At 40.6% G+C, this 19009-nt stretch overlaps 3 protein-coding genes across 10 annotated transcripts in view; 2 read left to right on the top strand and 1 right to left on the bottom strand.

The window, feature by feature from the left end:
* The first annotated feature begins 1159 nt into the window (after window positions 1-1159).
* asah1 (N-acylsphingosine amidohydrolase (acid ceramidase) 1) lies at window positions 1160-10117 on the top strand. Its single transcript, XM_002940448.5, has 14 exons — window positions 1160-1352; window positions 2440-2486; window positions 2900-2990; window positions 3657-3743; window positions 4556-4634; window positions 5429-5503; window positions 5595-5640; window positions 6464-6608; window positions 6789-6843; window positions 6930-7011; window positions 7461-7592; window positions 7677-7800; window positions 8643-8699; window positions 9279-10117. The coding sequence occupies exons 1-14, from the start codon at window positions 1269-1271 to the stop codon at window positions 9366-9368; spliced, it is 1194 nt and encodes a 397-aa protein (XP_002940494.1). The 5' UTR covers window positions 1160-1268; the 3' UTR covers window positions 9369-10117.
* A 93-nt stretch (window positions 10118-10210) lies between these two features.
* Window positions 10211-16463, top strand: gtf2e1.2 (general transcription factor IIE, polypeptide 1, alpha 56kDa, gene 2). 3 transcript variants are annotated; one of them, XM_031901750.1, is made up of 5 exons: window positions 10211-11219; window positions 12850-13445; window positions 14240-14441; window positions 15138-15364; window positions 15717-16463. In XM_031901750.1, exons 2-5 carry the CDS (start codon window positions 12998-13000, stop codon window positions 16103-16105), a joined length of 1266 nt encoding a protein of 421 aa, XP_031757610.1. In that variant the 5' UTR covers window positions 10211-11219; window positions 12850-12997; the 3' UTR covers window positions 16106-16463.
* Window positions 16464-18055: 1592 nt separating this feature from the next.
* Window positions 18056-19009, bottom strand: part of pcm1 (pericentriolar material 1) — a 51266-nt gene continuing 50312 nt past the window's right edge. For all 6 annotated transcript variants that reach the window (XM_012955659.3, XM_018095637.2, XM_012955661.3 and 3 more), the window contains one exon: window positions 18056-18327. In XM_012955659.3, coding sequence (XP_012811113.2) covers window positions 18296-18327 — 32 coding nt within the window. In that variant the 3' untranslated portion in view covers window positions 18056-18295. The remainder of the gene's footprint in view (window positions 18328-19009) is intronic.

Raw genomic sequence — 19009 nt, 5'->3', positions numbered from 1 at the left:
GGGGGTGGAGCCACCAACCGCCAATCAGATGTCACTCGTTGACTTTCAGTGGGGAAATTTAAGTTCCTGCCATTCAGACACTATTAAAAGCAGGGTCCCCAAACTTTGCACAGTGGTTTTTACTGTATTACTGTGCTCCAAGGTTAGAGAAAGTGGGCGGTGCTCATTCAGTGACTTCATGTTTTTCAACCCAACATGAAGTTTGTTCTCAAACTTCCCTTTCTAGTTGATCCTGATCCTTTACACTTTCTGTCCTGACAGTGGAGCTTTCTAGCTCAGGTATGTTCCCCATATGATCCCATCCCCACTTGTTTTATTGCCTCAGAAACTGACCTGGAAGGTAGACAGACAACCACATTGGACCTTGGATGTAGTCTGTATTGGTCCAAAGGCCAACTAACTAGCCTGAGTCGGTCCACCAAAAGGAACTAAAAGAATAAGGTATTCTACAACCTGAACAACTAGAACTTTTTTTTATATGAGCTGCTATTATGGAAGTATATGTAACTTGTCCATGACTCAATCACATGATTTATATTTTTAGTGACTGAAACCCAGATGACATAACCAGGCAATTATATACCTGTGAAAAGAAATGGCCTGTATATATTTAAATACATGTAATCAAAGTTTGCTCCAAGTCATCCAATCAGATGGGTGAGATGTAGCTCCTGTCACACAGCACTGCCCTAGCCTATAAATGCCTTGTTCTTCCATCATTTCAGACCTATTAGCCTTTGACATTCTTACTGGCTGCTATACATACTCCTGCAGTTTAGTAAGGATAACTAATACCCAGTGCCTCAATTGGATATTTTTTTCATATGGACAGTGGGCAAGTTCGCAGCAACCAGTAACTAATAAAATTTTTGCTTTACTAAAGTTTACTTTACTTTATACAGTTTTGTCTAAACTAAAGTCTTTACTGACTGATTGCTTCCCCGGGGTTGTTAATAGAGGCAGATAAGAGTTAGCTTTATTAGAAAGGTAATTGTGTAGTTGGGGCAGGTACATTATGCAGCGGGCAGGAATTCCACACAGACCCGACTATACAAAATCCTCCATTGGAAATGGAAATAGTCCCATAGTTGCCTCTGTTGCCCGGAGTTTAATCGCGTCATTGATGACGTATCCTAATATGATTGGCGCGCCTGTGGGTGAGGGCTGTCAGTGAGTGTCAGTCGCTCCTCCTTAGCTGTGCGGGCAGGGATTGTCATGTGATTGTGAGCTTCTCTGTACAGTCCCGGAGTTGTGTACTAAGTGCAGCAATGGCTGGGGGCTCCGTGCTGCTGCGGCTGCTACTGTGTATGGTGTTGGCAGCAATAATCGGACTCGCACAGGACGTGCCGCCGGTATGTCAGTTTCCTTTAATAATACCAAACTGCTTTGTTTACACGAGTCCCAAGTCGCTGCCCCATGCCCTGACTGCCATGCAGCTGGCCACCCAGTGTAGTGCGGGCCAATGGGGATTCTGTGCTGCGCCGCTACCCTGTTCAGTATTACTCGCACCTACTTCCGGGTTGTTACAGGACTCTATAGGTGCCATTGGGTTGGGTGTGGGGGTCAGTGTTATTATATGTGTCAGTGGTGCTGGGGACGTATTTGTGCTGGAAATCAGCTTTGGTTGCCCTGTGTAAGTTTATGGAGGTGCTGAAGGGGTGGTAAGGGCTGCAGGGCCATGGGCATTGCAGGAGTCCTGACTGCTTAGTCCAAAGGGGGGAAATATTGTAGAATAAAGAGTTGTCAAACCAGTGAGCCTCCAGCAGTTGCTCTGTAAGTCTAGGGCAGTGTATGTTACAGTGTTTTGGTTTAAGTCCCACCTTGGATTGTAAGCTCTACGGGGCAGGGACCTCCATCTTCTTGTGTCTTTGACTCTTAACTTATTGCAACTGTATTTATCTTGTATTTATCTGTATTTATTGTTGTACTTTGTATTTATCTATTATTATCTTAATAATCCCCTGTTTGTATTAATGTATTCTACTGTACAGCGCTGCGTACATAAGTAGCGCTTTCTAAAGATATACATACATACATACATACATACATACCTTGGTCAGGTTACAGATACAGAAAATCATTGATGTTTCAACCATAGTTTCTAGAAAATCTGGGACAGCAAAAAGGTTTTCAACCCAAATGTAACCTTATTTGTTCAATATGGGGCTTTAGTCATATATAGGGCATCAAATAGGCATTCCCCCTCCAACAGTCCCGCAGTTTGGGTTCCACTGCTCTGGAGGTTTGTGATCCATTTTATGATTTATAGAACAAACCTGTTCTGTGTGGTGATATATCATATCAACATATCAACAATGTGAATTATATTTGAATTTATTTCATATGTATGAATATGTCTGTACATATATGGTCCGCCAAGGAGTGGTGCCTGTGTTGAGGACGTTGTGTAACCTGAATTTTGTGTAACCTTTGTTTCAGTACACAGAGGATTGCAGAAGTGGAACTTACCCACCCACGGGCCCCACGTGAGTTAAAACAATACTTGTGACTGTGTATAATCAGGAGAAAAGCAGAAGAGCATTTTCTGATAGCATTTAATAGGGTGGTTTTAAAGGAAAATATATTGAATATATAGACTTAAATGTTACTGCTACACATAACTATCAGAACAAAGTAAAATGGATAATCTTCTGGCAATTTGCCGCTTCTGAAATTTATTTTTAAGGAAGATAACATAAATAAACAAAAGTGTGAGATGTATTTGTCCTATTAGGCCTTTTGGGGTGGGGGAGCTGGGAGGGGATGTAGTTTTCTGAAGTGATCACCCAAAGAGCATACTGTTGCAGACATGTAATTGTAATTAATACTTATTGCCCTTTAATCTGTTGGGCTGTTATTGAGCTTTTTTATATAGAATTTTTTTTTTTTTTTTTTTAAGGTTCAAAGGAAATATATCATGGTATACTGTAAATCTGGACCAGGCGCCACAGGAAAGGTGGCAAAAGCTTATAAGTGAAAAGAAAACAGCAGTAAGTAATAGTGAAAAATGATCACACTCACACAACCACACTCAAAGTTATTCTGTCCTTCCTCACCACAGAAAGCTTTACTGAAAAGTTAATTTGAAGGTGAACTACACATTTAGACTTTTGTCATTATCAAGGTCTGTGTGGTTTGTAGGACATTTTTACACTGCTTAGTAGAGCAGGGCTGCCCATATGGAGGCCCGTGGGCCTGATGTCCAGTGGTTTTATATGGCCCCTAGTCTGCTAATAGGCTTCACTATATCACATCATCATTTTAGATGAAATAGTCTTCCCACTACATGTAATAAATTGGACAGCACTGACCTAGAGATTCTAGATTAAGGACAACTTGATGGGGCTAAATGCAACAGCACTATCTGATCAAGTGGTACAGGCCTCATTTTTTTTAGTAGTCTATGCTTTGGTCACCCTTTTTGAAGCCCACGGGATGACCTGTTGCAGCAACAAAGTGGTTTAGTTTAGCCTTGAGGAATCTGTGTTTGTGAATAATACCCTGCCCTAGCAATGATTTCTCCGTTCACCAGCAGTTTCCAACAACCAACCACCTTGTACTGTTTTCATTCTAAATGAACTGTAACAGTAAATGTATGTAACAGTGTTTATTATTACTTTTTTAGTTTAAATATTTATCTTCCTGTTCCCCTACAGCTAAACAATTTAATCCAAGCAATTAAAAATCTGGCAACGTCATTCTTCCCAGGTGAAAAGATAATACAGCTAGTAGATAAGGAACTGGTATGTATATTGTAAAATAACTTTGCTTGCATGTTTATAGTCTCAATAAACTGCTAGTGAGGAATGAGTAGCAATATTAATACCAAAGGCACATGTAGAATTTTCTGGAAGCCTTAGGACAATGGCAGATGGGTTGTTTTCTTGGATGGCAAGAAAACAAGATAAGCTTATTCACTGCCTTCTGTGTTTACGGATATAGAAATCAGCCAACTATGGAACACACAAAGTGGATATTGGTGGGGACACTAAAGGATGTGTTTTCCCACTTATATATATACAACCTGTCTGCTTTTGGCCTTAGACTTGTTCAGCTTTGTGGTGGATATGTGTGTTTTGCTGCTAGAATAGTCATCAGTCTTTTTGTTGAAATAAAATGAATCCTCGTGTGAGCAATAAATGGAATTTCTTCAGCACACAAATCATATGACGAGCACAATGTAAGTCTTGTTGTTTCAGATCAAGGCAAATTACAAATGAATATTGTACAAGGGTTATGGGACAGTTTTTTTCTAAAAAAAAAAAAAAAAAAAAAAAGAAAATCCTATCACCGTACCCTGTTCAGCAGAACAGTCATGCATTTGTATTACTCCTTATTCATAGAGCAGCCCCCTTCCCCACAACTTAAGCCTCTTGAACATAACAGTTGTGTAAAAGGAACACGTGTTTGCCTGAGCAGACCTTGTGTAAAGGTTTGATCACAAAGTGTTGGACAACCAGTCCGTATGAGAGTGAGTGTTAAACAAACATGGTACTCCTGCATTGTAGAACACTTGGAATTGCACTTTATTGATAGTGACATGTTTGTTTTGCAGCCTCTCCTTATTGGAACACTTCCTTCTCCATTTGGTGAAGAGATTAAAGGAGTTGCTGATGCCTCTGGGCTGCCGTTAGGTATGGTAATGTCTCAATGTCATGAAATAATATCATGTCTACTCATTTAGTCTGGAAAGCATTTCTCTTATTTTATTCCTGTGAATCGAGTGTGGACCGAATTGCTATTTTGCACTTTGCAGTTGTTTAAGCCCGGACATAATATGTAAATATATGCACAATTTAGACACAGAGATTATAAGAGAAGGTCTAATTTCTTGAAAGCCCAGAGCATGTAAGTTCCCTCTTTTATTCAGATGAAATGCTTAGTGCACTCATTAAATTATTTCCTGTGTAATTGTCTAATATACAGCAGGAATGAGAGTGTTACCCTACATGCAAAATATTCTTTATTGTGCAGAAAATCAAACTGAAAACTTGATACTCCATGATGCAAGAATAGGATCCACTGACATTAGACTGCAGAGATATTTATGAGGTGGCACATGGAGTCAGAAATAGATAGTCAGGCTGGGGTGGGGAAGCCAGGTATATTAACCCTTTTGCTACCAGACACTTCTTGTGCACCATTGTTGCCAACAAAATCAACATCCAGTTGTCCAGTGCTTAAACGTCACGTGGGTTCAGATTCAGTTTGGCCCAATGCTATATCTTTATGCCGATTCCCGTACCAAATTCTGCATTAGTGTACATGTACTTAGTGCAAACCTGGAATTGCTCTGCACTGTAATATCCGTGGCACTTATTCCCCACTGTTATCTTAATCTTGCTTGGGATTTACAAGGTTTAATAGAAGACATGCTGAACAATGCAGTTTCTCCCTAATTCTTCTAAATCATCTTTTTTTTCCCCAGGGGAGGTGATGCTATTTAACATATTTTATGAAGTCTTCACAGTGTGTACTTCCGTTGTGGCAGAGGATAAATCTGGTAATTTCATTTTCATGTTATTTTTTTTTAAATTTGGCAATTTTTATTTCATTTTTGTTTTATTTTCTACTTCTTGTCTATACTTTTCTAGGAAAGTTATATCATGCCAGAAATCTGGATTTTGGGTTATTCCTTGGGTGAGTATTGACTGTTGTGGGAGGCTGAATACACTATGTCCTTTTATCCTTTTGATCTCCACTGATAGCAACAAAGGAAAGCTTCATCTAAGGGCCCTGACAGACGGGGCACTTCACCACGTGGTGAGAAATCTACTTAATATTGCAATGTCGTCGTGCACTTCATTGCCCACAAAAGAGGAGATTCCCTGTCACGCGATGAAGCCACCCATGTGTCATCACCCTTACAGCCTCTGCTGCCAATTATCAAAGTGCATTATTCATCTGTTTATGTATAGCAATGACATATCTGCTGGTGACATAGCAGAAGACAATTACGCTCTTTAAAACACCATTGTATTCTACAGAGCTTATCCGTTATCTGCTATGTAACCTGTGCCTTTTCTCTTTTTTTCCAGCTTGAATGGCTGCCACCATGGCTAACCAGCAGCTTATTTATATTTCTAAAGCAAACACACAACTTCTACCAGTGCAGGGCAACAGTACATTATATTTTAATTACTTTAAAAGGCTTTCGTTGTATGGTGTTCCTTTAACCAGGGACTGTCTCCACTACAATAAAGGGTCTTTTTAGTAACTCCCATAACTCCCAAACCATTGTCAAAGGTCACAAAATGAGTTGATTTTTCACTGATATGCCCACCTTGACTTAGACTGTTAGCGGCTTTTATCAGCCCATGTATGGCCACCTTAACTGGTGATGGGGGGGGGGGGGTATTGCAGGAAGTCTGAGGTGGGAGGGAAAGTTTTGATCTCTTTAAAACACAGATAAACACAACACCACAATAAACTTAGTTTTCACTTTCTCTAATCTTCTTTTTAGATGGGATGTAAAGAACAACTCATGGATGGTCACACAGTTATTAAGGCCATTGGTTGTTAATGTGGATTTCCAGAGAAATGGGAAAACGGTTTTTGTGTCCACCAGTTTTGCTGGATATATTGGGATGCTAACTGGAATGAAACCTGTAAGTGTCTCTTGATATATTATTGTACAAAATGCTTTGATGCCATGAATATATACAGATATCAAGAAAACACTGAATATGCAAGTCAAGTTAAACTGAATATTTAGATTCTGTTTGAAAGTATGTGTGTAAAATATAAAGATCATCAAGTGGTGACTAGTAGTGAATATTTTTCCCTAGGGCGTCTTTTCTCTAACAATGAATGAGCGCTTCAGCGTTGATGGAGGTTTCATTGGTGAGTTATTTATGGTCTTATTCTTCTATTTTTTGGCTGTAGCACCATTGAGTCCCAGTTTGATCTCTTTTGTTTTTCAAACACAGGTGTCTTTGAATGGATCCTTGGGAAGCGGGATGGCATGTGGATGAGCTTTCTCACTAGAAGTGTACTAGAGAATTCAACAAGGCATGGGAGTATTCATTGTTCATCAAACATAAAAAAGGAACTAAATGCTGGTAAAATTAAGTAAATAGTAAAGGCGAATTTAACCTGCAAGATTGCTGCACAGAGGGACATTTAGGGTTTAATTCACTAAACTAGGCCTTTGAAGCCTTTTCTTATCTAAAACTATTCACTTCCATTTTTAAAGTGCCTTCAGGAGGCTTTTTCAGAATTGGTACTGGGATTTGTTACCAGTCTTAAGTCCTCCTTTAAAAATATCATGGTTCTGTTTAACTTGAAAAACAGAATAAGCATAAGGATTTAATAGATGCCTTTAGGGAACACAGTTCACATAAATGGATCGCAAGTAGGAAATAAATGATGTTCTAGTCTGTACATTACAGCTGTTATAGTCTCTGATACTACAGCTGAAGTTTGTGAAGAACTTAATAAGCATTTTCTTTTCTCTGCAGTTACGAGGAAGCTAAGACTCTCTTATCCAAAACAAAGTTGCTGGCTCCAGCGTATTTTATATTGGGAGGCAACAAATCCGGAGAGGCTTGTGTGATCACACGTTCCAGGGCGTCCTGCCTTGATATCTGGGAGTGAGTATTCACTGGATTACTGTAGTATAGACAATCAAAGAGCTATATACATTAATCATTTCCTACATACTATTTCTCTTTAAGGCTGGATTTAAAAGAAGGAAGATGGTATGTCCTGGAAACAAACTATGACCGCTGGAAGGCACCACTACCCATTGATAACAGAAGGGACCCAGCCATGAAATGCATGGGAAGGACTTCTCAACAGGTAAATGATGCACTTTATTAATAATTTCTCATTTAAAACTACACTTAAGGGTACATGGAAATAAACTCCAGCAGATGAAACCCTCTGCTTTCAATTCTGTAACAAAGTTTACTCTATTTTCACTTATAAAATATGCCCCTAAGTGCAGAGAGCTGTGAAATTACCCCCTGTACCAAACTGTGGCAATCTCAAGCTTCACTCTTTGATAAATAATGCCCTTTTAAGACTAAATGCTACTTCCCATTTGAGATTACACTCTTGCATTTTTTGTAGTCTCCCAAGTAATTATAAAATCATTAGGAGAATACTCTGTTTAAAATTGAAAGTATACAGCCATCATGTGCCATTTCTCTGTGCTGTATATTTTTTTTTCATGCAAGATACAGAAACAGAGAGCAAAATATCCTATAAATAAAGTTCTTGGGGGTTAGTAGGATAGGATCTGTGAGCTATGGGAGGGTACAATGTGCAGAAAATAAAAGGAAACTATGTCACTCTGTACTAGCTAGTGTACTGGGAAGATCCAGGTGGTCTCTGGTTAGAGCAGACATGAAGAGAGGAAAGGCCTGATCTGCACCTCAATACCTGTTTTGGGAACTCTGGAACTACAGTTGGCCCATAGAAGCCACTGCTGTAACACAGCGTAATGCAAGTCTCCTACCTTTATAAAAACTCAACAGAAAATATGTAAAGACTTCACGTATACTTTAATTGTTATTGTATGTGCCCGTGTTAGTGGGTCCCTCTCAGTAAATATAATTTTGTTTGTATGAATGCTTCTACATGCATTTTCCTATGGACATAATCTTGTACTAATGACATTTTGCTTTTACATTTTGCAGAACATCTCATTTGGAACCATCTATGATATGCTTTCAACCAAACCTGTCCTCAACAAGGTAATATAGATTACAGCAGGGCTGAGAATACAGAATTGATTCATGTATTTAAAATACAAAAGTAAAGCAGAGCCCCCACTTCTGCCCTTCTGTTGCTCCTGTTGTAACTTCCTAGAGATACTGGGTTTTTGATCAGTCTATAGATGAACAGAATCAAAGCACCATGTGGCACACACTCCATCGGACACCAGGGCAGCGGTGAAGGTTAAACAGCTTTATTCATAAATACATGCTTAGAATGTATTTATGAATAAAGCTGTTTAACCTTAACCGCTGCCCTGGTGTCTGATGGAGTGCGTGCCACATGGTGCTTTGATTCTGTGTTTCTCCCTGTGCTGCGGGTCTGGAGCATTGCACCCGGACCACTGATAAGGAGCGGTCAAGTGACCTGACTCTTTTAAAGATTTTTTTAAAGGTTTTCTGAGTTGTGTGGCTAATTGAATGGAGTAAACATTTCTAGTGAAAGGCTTGGGCATGGGCACCAAAGCCCTCTATTTAATCTGGTGAACTTGTCTCCATAAAGAAATCTGGTGCTGTTTGAGGTAACGAATTATTTGACAGCATTTTGCTTCTCTGCAGCTCACTGCATATACAACACTGATGTCGGTTTCTGATAACAAGCTAGAAGCGTACCTGCGCATCTGCCCAGATCCCTGCATGCCATGGTGAGGACAAAGTAAGAAAAGATGATTGAAAATGGCCAAAATCTGGCCAGTAGGGTTGAGTGGCCTGTGGCACACACAGAACAAAGGAGAGTTACTGGTGGGACAGTCTGGGGCGGACAAACTACTACTTGACATAGTCTGCAGCTTTATCTCATAAGACCAAAAGAACAAATCATTCCGTACTACTGAATATTGTGATTTCTGCTCTGCTTTCTGAAGGATCAGATTGAAATAATTGTGCAGCGTTCCATATATATTATTACATGTGTAAGGTTACCATCCTCACCCCTTTAAAAAAGGACACTTATTGGACACACATGCTGCCAAGTTGGATGCATGGAACAAGGATTTGTGTGCAGTCGTCATCCAACCTGCAGCATGTGTGTTTAATAAGTGTGAGACGGTAAGCCTACACATGCGCAGAAGGCACGTCATCCTGACCAAAAAATGGGTTACCTGAGCAAAATAGGCCCCTAAGCGTATAACAATGCTACCACCATAAGCCTATTATAACGAAACTGCTTCCTTACCAAGATATTCCCTAGCTGAAAGGAAAGTTATTGATCTATTTTCAGGGTCAGAATGATGACTTTATAATTTACTAAAGGAGATTAAGACAGTGAATGGTGCTGCACACACAGAGATTGATGCATTTTATACTTATATTTATTCCTTACTTTCTTTCATTTAATACAGAAGTAATTTCTTTATTGTGTGAGGTTTCTTTATTAAATACTATTGTCTTTGTTCTGATTTATTCTTGTGGTGTTTTTATTTTTTTATTTGTTAACTAACAGAAACTACGATTATGGTACATGGCTGCTTAGAAGACACTTCAGGCTGATTGCTAATCAAAATCATTTGTTTCAGATGTGGCCAAGATTATTCACTTATTTTTGCAACCCATGGCATATTTACCCTAGTAACAATTTCTTGCTGTGTTTAAAGGAAATATAAACCCTTAAAACAAATGTAAAATTGCTAAGAAGGACAAAAGTGACTAGAAGAGTGCATGTAGCCATTTCATTACGTTCCATTTAACATATCATCTCCAGTTGGTATGAGTTCCTCTGGGTACAGACCGAGAGGGAAGAATGAAATGAAGCACCGTTTCTAAAAGTGACACCTTTTTGGAGTTTCCCATACTTCCTGTCTGATCTCTGCCTGTCTCTTAATGGCTATTGCCCACATGTTCATCTTTGCCAGATGTGCATGGAAAATATGAAATGTAGTTCCCTGTCAGGTCTGCCTTCTGGCTGTCTGGGGAATTCCACTTGTATTTTTACACTTATGACAAATGCTGTTTGCAGGGCACTTAAAGAAAAGAAAACACGAAATGCAATTTCTGTGGAGCAGCTGGGATTCCACTGTGCAGTGTACGTAGTGGTTCTTTAAGGCGATTGTCATGGGGAATCCCTTCTAGTATGAAATCTGGCAATGATTGCTAGTGCCCAGAATGACAGACAAAGCTGCCCAGAGAAGATAGAATTAACCTTTTATGTTAGTTCTCTGCACAGACAACAGCAAAACATATATGGAGCAGGTACTTAAAACGGCAAGGTTACTTGAATTTACTACAAATTAGAGCCGGTGTAACACTTTCTTTTGAACTTAAGGCACAAAATTCAGAATACTGTGGTTACATTGTAAGGAACATGGTTCTGTTTGTATGGCCAGTTGCTGCTGCTACAAGGCTGCACGGTTCAGCTGTGAGGTGAGCTTTGATTGGCTCCTAGTTAAGCAGCATTCTTCTTCATTATAATCAGCTTCGTTCTCGTGCCTGGATTTCAGCAGGGAAGTCCCTAACAAGACTTTGCCTATGGACAGGTAACAGAAACACACAGGTGGATCACAGGTAAATCTCATGTAGATGAGCAAAGCATTTTCCATTTCTAAACTGCATGGAAACAGTACATCTAAGGGGTTTCAAACTGTGGGCTTGTCCTGCTTCGGGGGTAGGGCAGAAAAAGTAAAAGAGGGGCCCGGTCTGAAGGCCAGTTGGGGTGAATGTCTATAGGACTATAGGAGTGTTGTGACAATGATATTATATTCCCAAATGTTAGACTGCAAAGAGATCTTGTGTGCAGTAATTAGCCTAGCATAAATGAGCATATATGTATAAACACCGCCCCTACACTAATGGATTTCTATTTCATATCATGTGCACACTGATCATTCTGTTTGGCTGACATATTACCTGTAAAATCCCTCAATAAAGGTAGGTTGTCCCAATGTCACCTTTAATAGAATGCACCTATGAAAATACATGCAATGGGATAATATTAATGCCAGTGCTACCTGCAGTATTCAAAGGTACTCTCTGTGTGGTACTGATAACCCTAAATAAGGCTTTTTTTATTCCTGTGAATAAATTCCTTTTATTAAATACATCCTCATTTAGATGTATTATGTTCCTGGTATTTACATAGCTCTGAGACATGTCCCTGCCCCAGTGGAGCTTACAGTGTAAGGCCCCTATCACATGATCATTTTAGGCAGAAGCCAATTAACCTGCCTCTATGTTTTTGGAGTGTGGGAGGAAACCTACACAGACAAGGGAGAAAATACAAACTCCATTTAGATGGTGCCCTTGCTGGGGTAGAACTCAGGACTCCAGCACTGCAAGGCAAAAGTGCTACCCACTCAGTCACCTTACTGCTCCTAATCTCTAGTAAAGCTGCCCAAAAACAAACCGCACAGCCCTGTCCCTACATAGAGTGAACAGCTGGTCTCAGTTCTTATAACTGTATTGTACTAAACCATACAGTGTCGGTAAAGTCAGGCTAACCGGTAATGGGTTGCTGTGGGTTACTAGACTTTTAAATACATTGCACATTACTGCCAAAGCCCTCTGATGTTCATCTGTGCCCTCTGCTGGCCATAGAAAAGAATTACAGCAGCAAGGGAAGCAACAGCTCTCCGTTAGTGCACAAATAAAAGAGGGAAACAATGAAAATGGGTCAGATTTTTTTAAAAAGAGGTCTAAACCGTCTCATTTAAACCTATAACTATGCTGGCCCTTTGCATAACTTAGTGAAAATGTAACACACAAAGCATGAGTGGGTGTATTGATGAGATGCTGTGGGTATAATATGAAAATATTTAATATCTGCACTGAATTCACACTAATCTGACATTTATTTTGTAGATAAGGCACAACAATCACTTGCATAATGCATCTCCTAGCAGGCATGCAAACATATGAGATTTATCCCATGATAATTGTGCCTGCTCCAATGAGCTCTCTCCAGATCATGCACTGATACTAAACTCCCTTAATAGAATGATGCAAAGGACTGAAATCCAAAAGATTGACTCACTGTTGCCATTCAGCTATGTTCCCTCCTATGGGCTCCCCCCCCCCCAATCTCTCTGCATGTTATTGAATATTCTTTCTGGGCTTGTGCCTATTGAAGCCACCCGGGCTTGAGGTTGGTTGTGCCCTATAGGCTGATATTCCTGTGGCTATCTCTTATTTACTGTAGGAACATTGGCACTGAGTGAAACCCAGCAGGCTTCATGGATAGCAGTTCTTTCTATACCTAAGTACATATTGGATCTGATAAATGAGCATAGTAGGAAGCTATTGTATTTTCTGATTATACAGACTGTAGGGGCCACCAGATTATTAACATGGGAGACCAAGAAACCATGACTGAGGTTCCTGCAGCCCTGAAGCGCCTTGCCAAGTATATGGTCCGTGGCTTTTATGGGCTTGAGTACTCCCTGACCCTCGATGTTCTGATCCGATATCCATGTGTGAAAGAGGACGACATTGGTCTCCTTCTGAAGTTCGAAAAGAAGCAGCTTCGGACCATCCTTAATACTCTGAAGGCAGACAAGTTCATCAAGTGCCGCATGAGAGTGGAGACCGGCCCAAATGGCAAGAGCACCAGGCATAATTATTATTACATTAATTACAAAGTTCTGGTAGATGTAGTCAAGTACAAACTGGACCATGTTCGGCGTAAAATAGAATCCGATGAAAGGGATTCCACCACAAGAGCTTCATTTAAGTGCCCTGGATGCCTCAGCACTTACTCGGACCTGGAGGTCAACCAGCTCTTTGATCCATTCACAGGTATTTGCTCTTTATCTGTCTGGGCCTGGCCAATCGGTTGCATGGTGACACTCTTGTTTAAAGAAACATCTTTTTGGTGTTTTTTTTTGTTTTAACCACATATTAACCAGGTAAATGGGTAGCTGCTAAAATTCCAAACTGGAGAGCTGCTCAACAAAAAGCCAGATAATGCAAAAGCCACAAAGAATGAAAAATGAAGACCAATTGCAAATTGTCTCAAAATAGCACTCTCTACATCATTCTAAAAGTTAGTTTATATGATGTAGGAAGTGATATTTTGAGACAATTTGGAATTGTCCTTCATATTTAGTTTTTTTTTTTGTTTTAATTAATAAGCTTTGTGTTCAGCAGCTCTCCAGTTTGGAATTTTAGCAGCCATCTCGTTGCTAGTTTCTAAATTACCCCAGCAACCAGGCAGTGGAAGAGGAATAGGAGAGGCCTGAATATAGAGATAAGTAATAAACAGTAACAATGATAATAAAAATGTAGCCTCGTAAAACAATAGTTTAATGGCTGCTGGGGTCACTGACCCCCATTTAAAAGCTTGAAAGGGTAAGAAGATGAAGTGAAATAATTCAAAAACTATAAAAAAATCCAGTTTAAAAGTTTCTAATAAAATTGCCTGGTATCCGTTGTGGGATTGTATCTGTGTGTATGTGGCCAGCTCACAGGAAAGGAACTTGCATATTTGGTTTAGATTTGCTTTTCACTAGTGGCTTCTTCTCATCAGTGCTGTCAAGCGGAGTGCTGAGACACAGCAATGGCTGAAATAACTGCCAGTCTTTCTCTTGTAGAACTTTTCCGCTGCACATATTGCAATGTTGAAGTTGAGGAGGATTCTTCCTCCCTGCCCAAAAGAGATGCCAGGACTTTACTAGCCCGGTTCAACGAGCAGATTGAGCCCATATTTGTGCTGCTTCAAGAAACAGAAGATATTATCCTTCCATGCGAACTGCTTGAACCCCAGCCTACAGAGATCCCAGAGCTGTGCGGAAGGTAGGTGCTTGGTGTAGTTCTACGTGCTCCTTCCATGGGGGGCATTTGTAATTACATTTCCAGCGTTTTTGCACATTTCACAGGAAGGCAGGAGTTGGTTGACCCTGGTCTCTTCTATGGGGTCTGTACTGATGGACCTTTGAATGAATGTGTTTTCTTATATTTTCCCATTGCTGACCCCCAGTAACCAGATATGTCAAATTTCAAGTTTGCAGTTTGAAAATGCTGTTACAGAATGCACTGGTTTCTGAGCTTCTGTGTATATGTAAATCTGATTTAATGACTAATTAGCCTTCTATCACAACTTCTATATTATGTATTGCTGGTCCCATAAGCACAGAACATTGCAGTTAATCAGAAAAGAAGATGGGGGCTACCGGGGGCATCTTTGGTGGCACAGATCTTCCCTGCTAAAGGGCTATTGTGGCCATGGGATGAAACATAAGCCCAAAACATATCATGTAACACATCTATCCTAACTCTTTGTTGGGCTTTAGTTCTCCTTTAAAAAATGAGTTAATAGTCTTACGGGTTGTTCAGAAAAATAACCCAAGTCAGTGCACCTTGAGTAGAGGTGTCTTAATAATTGTCTGGTTTGCCACTATTAGTAAATAAGGCCCATTATAGTTACTGTAGCCAAGAAATTGTGGGGCATCCCATATACTAAATGGTTAATGTAAACCCAGTTTGTCTTAGCTTTGACCAACAGTCTAGTTCACTAGCACTGGATCTCCAAGGACAACAAGGAAAGTGGGCCAACAAAAGCTCTGTAGGCAATATGTACGTACAGAACGTGACCATAAATGTGCGAGAATCTGACTTTAAGAAAAAAGGCAAAGAGAGGAAGGTAAAGGAGCAGCCGGTGTGGATGAAGGATAGCACTGTGCATGGGAGCCCCCCAGAGGAATCCAGTGCTAGTTTCAGTGAGTATGGGTGTGCTTGTCACACAAGATGGTGGATGGCTTCACCTTGGGTGTGGGGTGATTAGTCCAGGGCCACTGGTGCATTGTGCTAATGAGCAGTATGTAAATGGCTGATTCTGTGCAGGTTCTGGCACTTTGTGATGACAACTTCCACACGTGTGTTTTTGTATATAATCTATAACATGAATAATGTTACAATTATAATATGATGTTGGGTTAGATAGGAGATGCTGGTCTCTAGTAAGAGGAGGCCCAATGCTAACCCTGTAATGCTATGAATGGGCGCACCCTTATTATTCAATAGTAACAATGGCACTACCAGCAATTCACTGACTCCTATCTACTTACACAGAAACTGAAGCCCCGCTGATTGAGGATGAGAATGCAAACCTGAAGGAAGATAACCCAGATAATGAAGTGATCAGAACTCTTCTAATCCATGAGATGAAATCCATGTCTGGGCCAGCTGTCAATTCCTTTCCTAAAAGTGATTCAGGGAGCGATACCAGCGAATCCGACGAAGAGAAAAAAAGCACAAAACCGGCACCGGGCGAATCGCACAGCAATGCAGAACAGGAGGAGGAGTCGGAGACCGTCGATCCGGTGGTTATGGTCAGTGGGCAGCCTCATGTCTATAGTGAGGTGAGCCAGAACCCAAGCCTGGTATCTTTCATGACAGAGGAGGAGAGGGAAGCCTATATCACAGTGGGACAGAAAATGTTCCAGTCCGTTTTTGAATGACACTAAGTGGATTTGGTAAAGCCGTCAAAAGGCTGCTGAACATATTGATTTTTGACTGATTTTTTGAGTATAAAAATATATTATTTTCATTTTAGCTGGTTTGGTCAGTGTGGCTACACACTGCATCACAAAGCTCACGTTATGTTTGGAATTACATACAAGGGCTCTGCCATTTCTCTGCCAATATTTGCCAACCAACAGCTCTGCACTCTGGACTGTGGCCTGAGATAAAATGGCCGACAGATGAACCTTCAGTTTTTAGTTCCTGCTACATTTTGGAAGGTAAAGAACTAGAGGAACAGTGTTGGTTTTGTGGTGCCTATGTATTGTAAATAAATGTGCACATACAGCATTAACACAACAGTATCGTTTCTTATGGCCAGTTACCTCTAAAATCTCCACCACCCCTTGTCTCCTTTATAGCAAAAGACCCACAGCTTTTGGGTAGAGGTCCATAGCAGATTGAATTTCAGTAAAAGCCAAAGCAAATACTGTATGTGCATGTGGTGCAAAGAAGGGAAGAGGACCTTGAGCAAATGTAAGTGGTGTAAGAACAGTTTTTCCAGGTATATCATTTTCTCATAGGTTCTAGCAATGCAGGGCATCTGGGCTTAACTTGCTCTCTCTGGGGCAGCAGTAACTGCAGCTAGTAGCTTCTTACCTCTCCCTTCCACCCCTTTGTTTTGTCATAAACCTGCCCCTGGATATAAATAAGCACAGAATATAGCCCTGACTTCTCTTACTGGCCAAAGGGAACAAGCAAGAACTTGGCACCCATGTCCTAGAGAGGGTTAGGCCTACTCTTACAGGCAAAGAGAAAAGCCTTTACTGGAAACAAAAAAAAAATCTCTTTTTCAGTAATACCTATTTACACGATGGTACCAGGGCTGTCCCAGAGCAATCCTAATAAAGGTTGGTAGAAAATATCTATCTGCAAAGAAACCAGTAACAGGAAATTTCCTCCAGGATCCGCCAGTACATCCTTCACGTACTACAGCAGGTGCACTTACCAACCTTCTGCTCTTCTCTAACCCCACCGCTCAGTGTGCAATACACTATTATACTCACGCAGAGCAAACTATATTGGAAACCCTTTCTTGTGGTATTTTCCATTCTCATTTAAACACCAAGTACTACTTCTAAAAAAAAAAACCTAGCCTCCCACCAACTACCGTCTAGTTAAACTTGCTGGAAAGGTTTGTGTACAATCACCTTATCCAGCATTTTGACCACCAGGCCCAGACTGGCAATCTGTGGGTTCTGGCAAATGCCAGAGGGGCGGCTGCAAGATGCCACAGACAGTCACTATTTATTGGGCTCCTGGGGGAAAGTTTGGGACCCTATGTACTTGAAATCCCAGGATATATTTGGGCCTGGTACCACAGTTCTACACTTAAAGGAGAAGGAAATGCTAATAAAGAGTTAATCTCAAGCTGCAGGCATACCTTCAGTTGTCTCAATATTGCCCTTAAGTCTCCCCATATTTCACCTGTTCAGATGATCAGAAGCCAAACAGGAAGAAAAAACGCTTAGCTGTGTAAAGAAAGTTCCCATAATGCCTCACTCCTGCACAGACACTCAGACCAAGTGAACATGCTCAGTTAGTTAGACTATGAGTCAGCTTCCTGCTGATTGGCTCAGATCCACATTCCTAAGGGGGGGGAGTTAGGAGAAAAACATTTTTCTCCAGCAGAGTGCACAGCTACAGCAGTTTCTATAGAAACCAGCAGTGCTATCTCTTCATTGGCTGCATGACTGGGGGGTGTCTTTGGTATCCTGAGTTGAGAAGAACTGAGCATGCTCAGTTAGACAAGAGCCAAAGTCAATTTCTAAGCGAGGGGCCGAGTGGGTTAGAGCAGGAAACGGAATGTGCAGACAGACTGCAAAAAAATTCTGCATCTTAAATTCAGAGAGAGCAATTAGGTTTATAAAAAAAACTAAGAACAAATCTACAGACAAACCAAAACTTTATTTTGAACTTCATTCCAACACTTTTCAAATTACAAAATGGAAAAAAACAAGAACATTGGAGAGAGGAAAGAAACAGACTTGTGGATCAATATACGCTTGCTATTGAAAAACACCTGACACAGGCAGAATTGGCCCAAGAGGCAGTATCAAAAAGTTTAATACATTTGCAGACTTATTTCACGTGTACATCATGTGATCATCTTGTTTGTCAGTTGCTGCTCATGCAGAGTTGATGCCGGGACTATCTGGAACTAAGCAAAGATCAGGTATTTAAAATGAATGGTTGAGAAGGCAGGCGTTAAAGCATAAATCAAATGACACTATTGTACCAGGCTCTAGCATGCTCACCCCTAGCTTTATCACATGTAAGAAAAAACATCTGTACCCTGGTGTTGCCTCTCCTTTGTGCCCTCTAAACATGTTTGGTGTTACAAATAAAAGTTGTTCACAAATGCCAATCTCTGGTCTCTCAGGATTTTACCCGCAGGTGTCCCCACTGACACTGTTAGGCTCATTAATAACTGATTAGTCAGACCACAGAAAGCGTTAAGTACAAGGAAAGTCAAATTCATTGGGAGGTGGTGGGACAATTTGCTTAATTAAGAGAACTGAAGTTTAAATCACTGGGGGGGTCAAAATGTTAGGCACCCCCACAGTAATTCAAATTGCTTATCCGATACCCAGGGGCGCTGCTTCTGTTCACTAAAATCTGCACCGGCCCAGGGTATTTCTGCAGAAGACCCTTGTCACCATCTTTTTCGGAGCCTTCTGTTTTCTTTTTGTTCCAGTCCGGGTAGGAGCATGTGCAGAAGAATTAAAGCTGAACTTATAAACAAAAAGCCTGCTTTTTCACTCTAGTGCGCACATCCGCAGACCCGTAAAAAGAAGAGAGAAGATGAAGAAAGATTGCTCCAAAGAACTTCTGCAGAAATA

Source organism: Xenopus tropicalis, chromosome 1 (assembly GCF_000004195.4).
Source record: "Xenopus tropicalis strain Nigerian chromosome 1, UCB_Xtro_10.0, whole genome shotgun sequence".
In the NCBI taxonomy this organism is placed as follows: domain Eukaryota; kingdom Metazoa; phylum Chordata; class Amphibia; order Anura; family Pipidae; genus Xenopus; species Xenopus tropicalis.
This window is presented reverse-complemented; position numbering and strand designations above follow the sequence as displayed.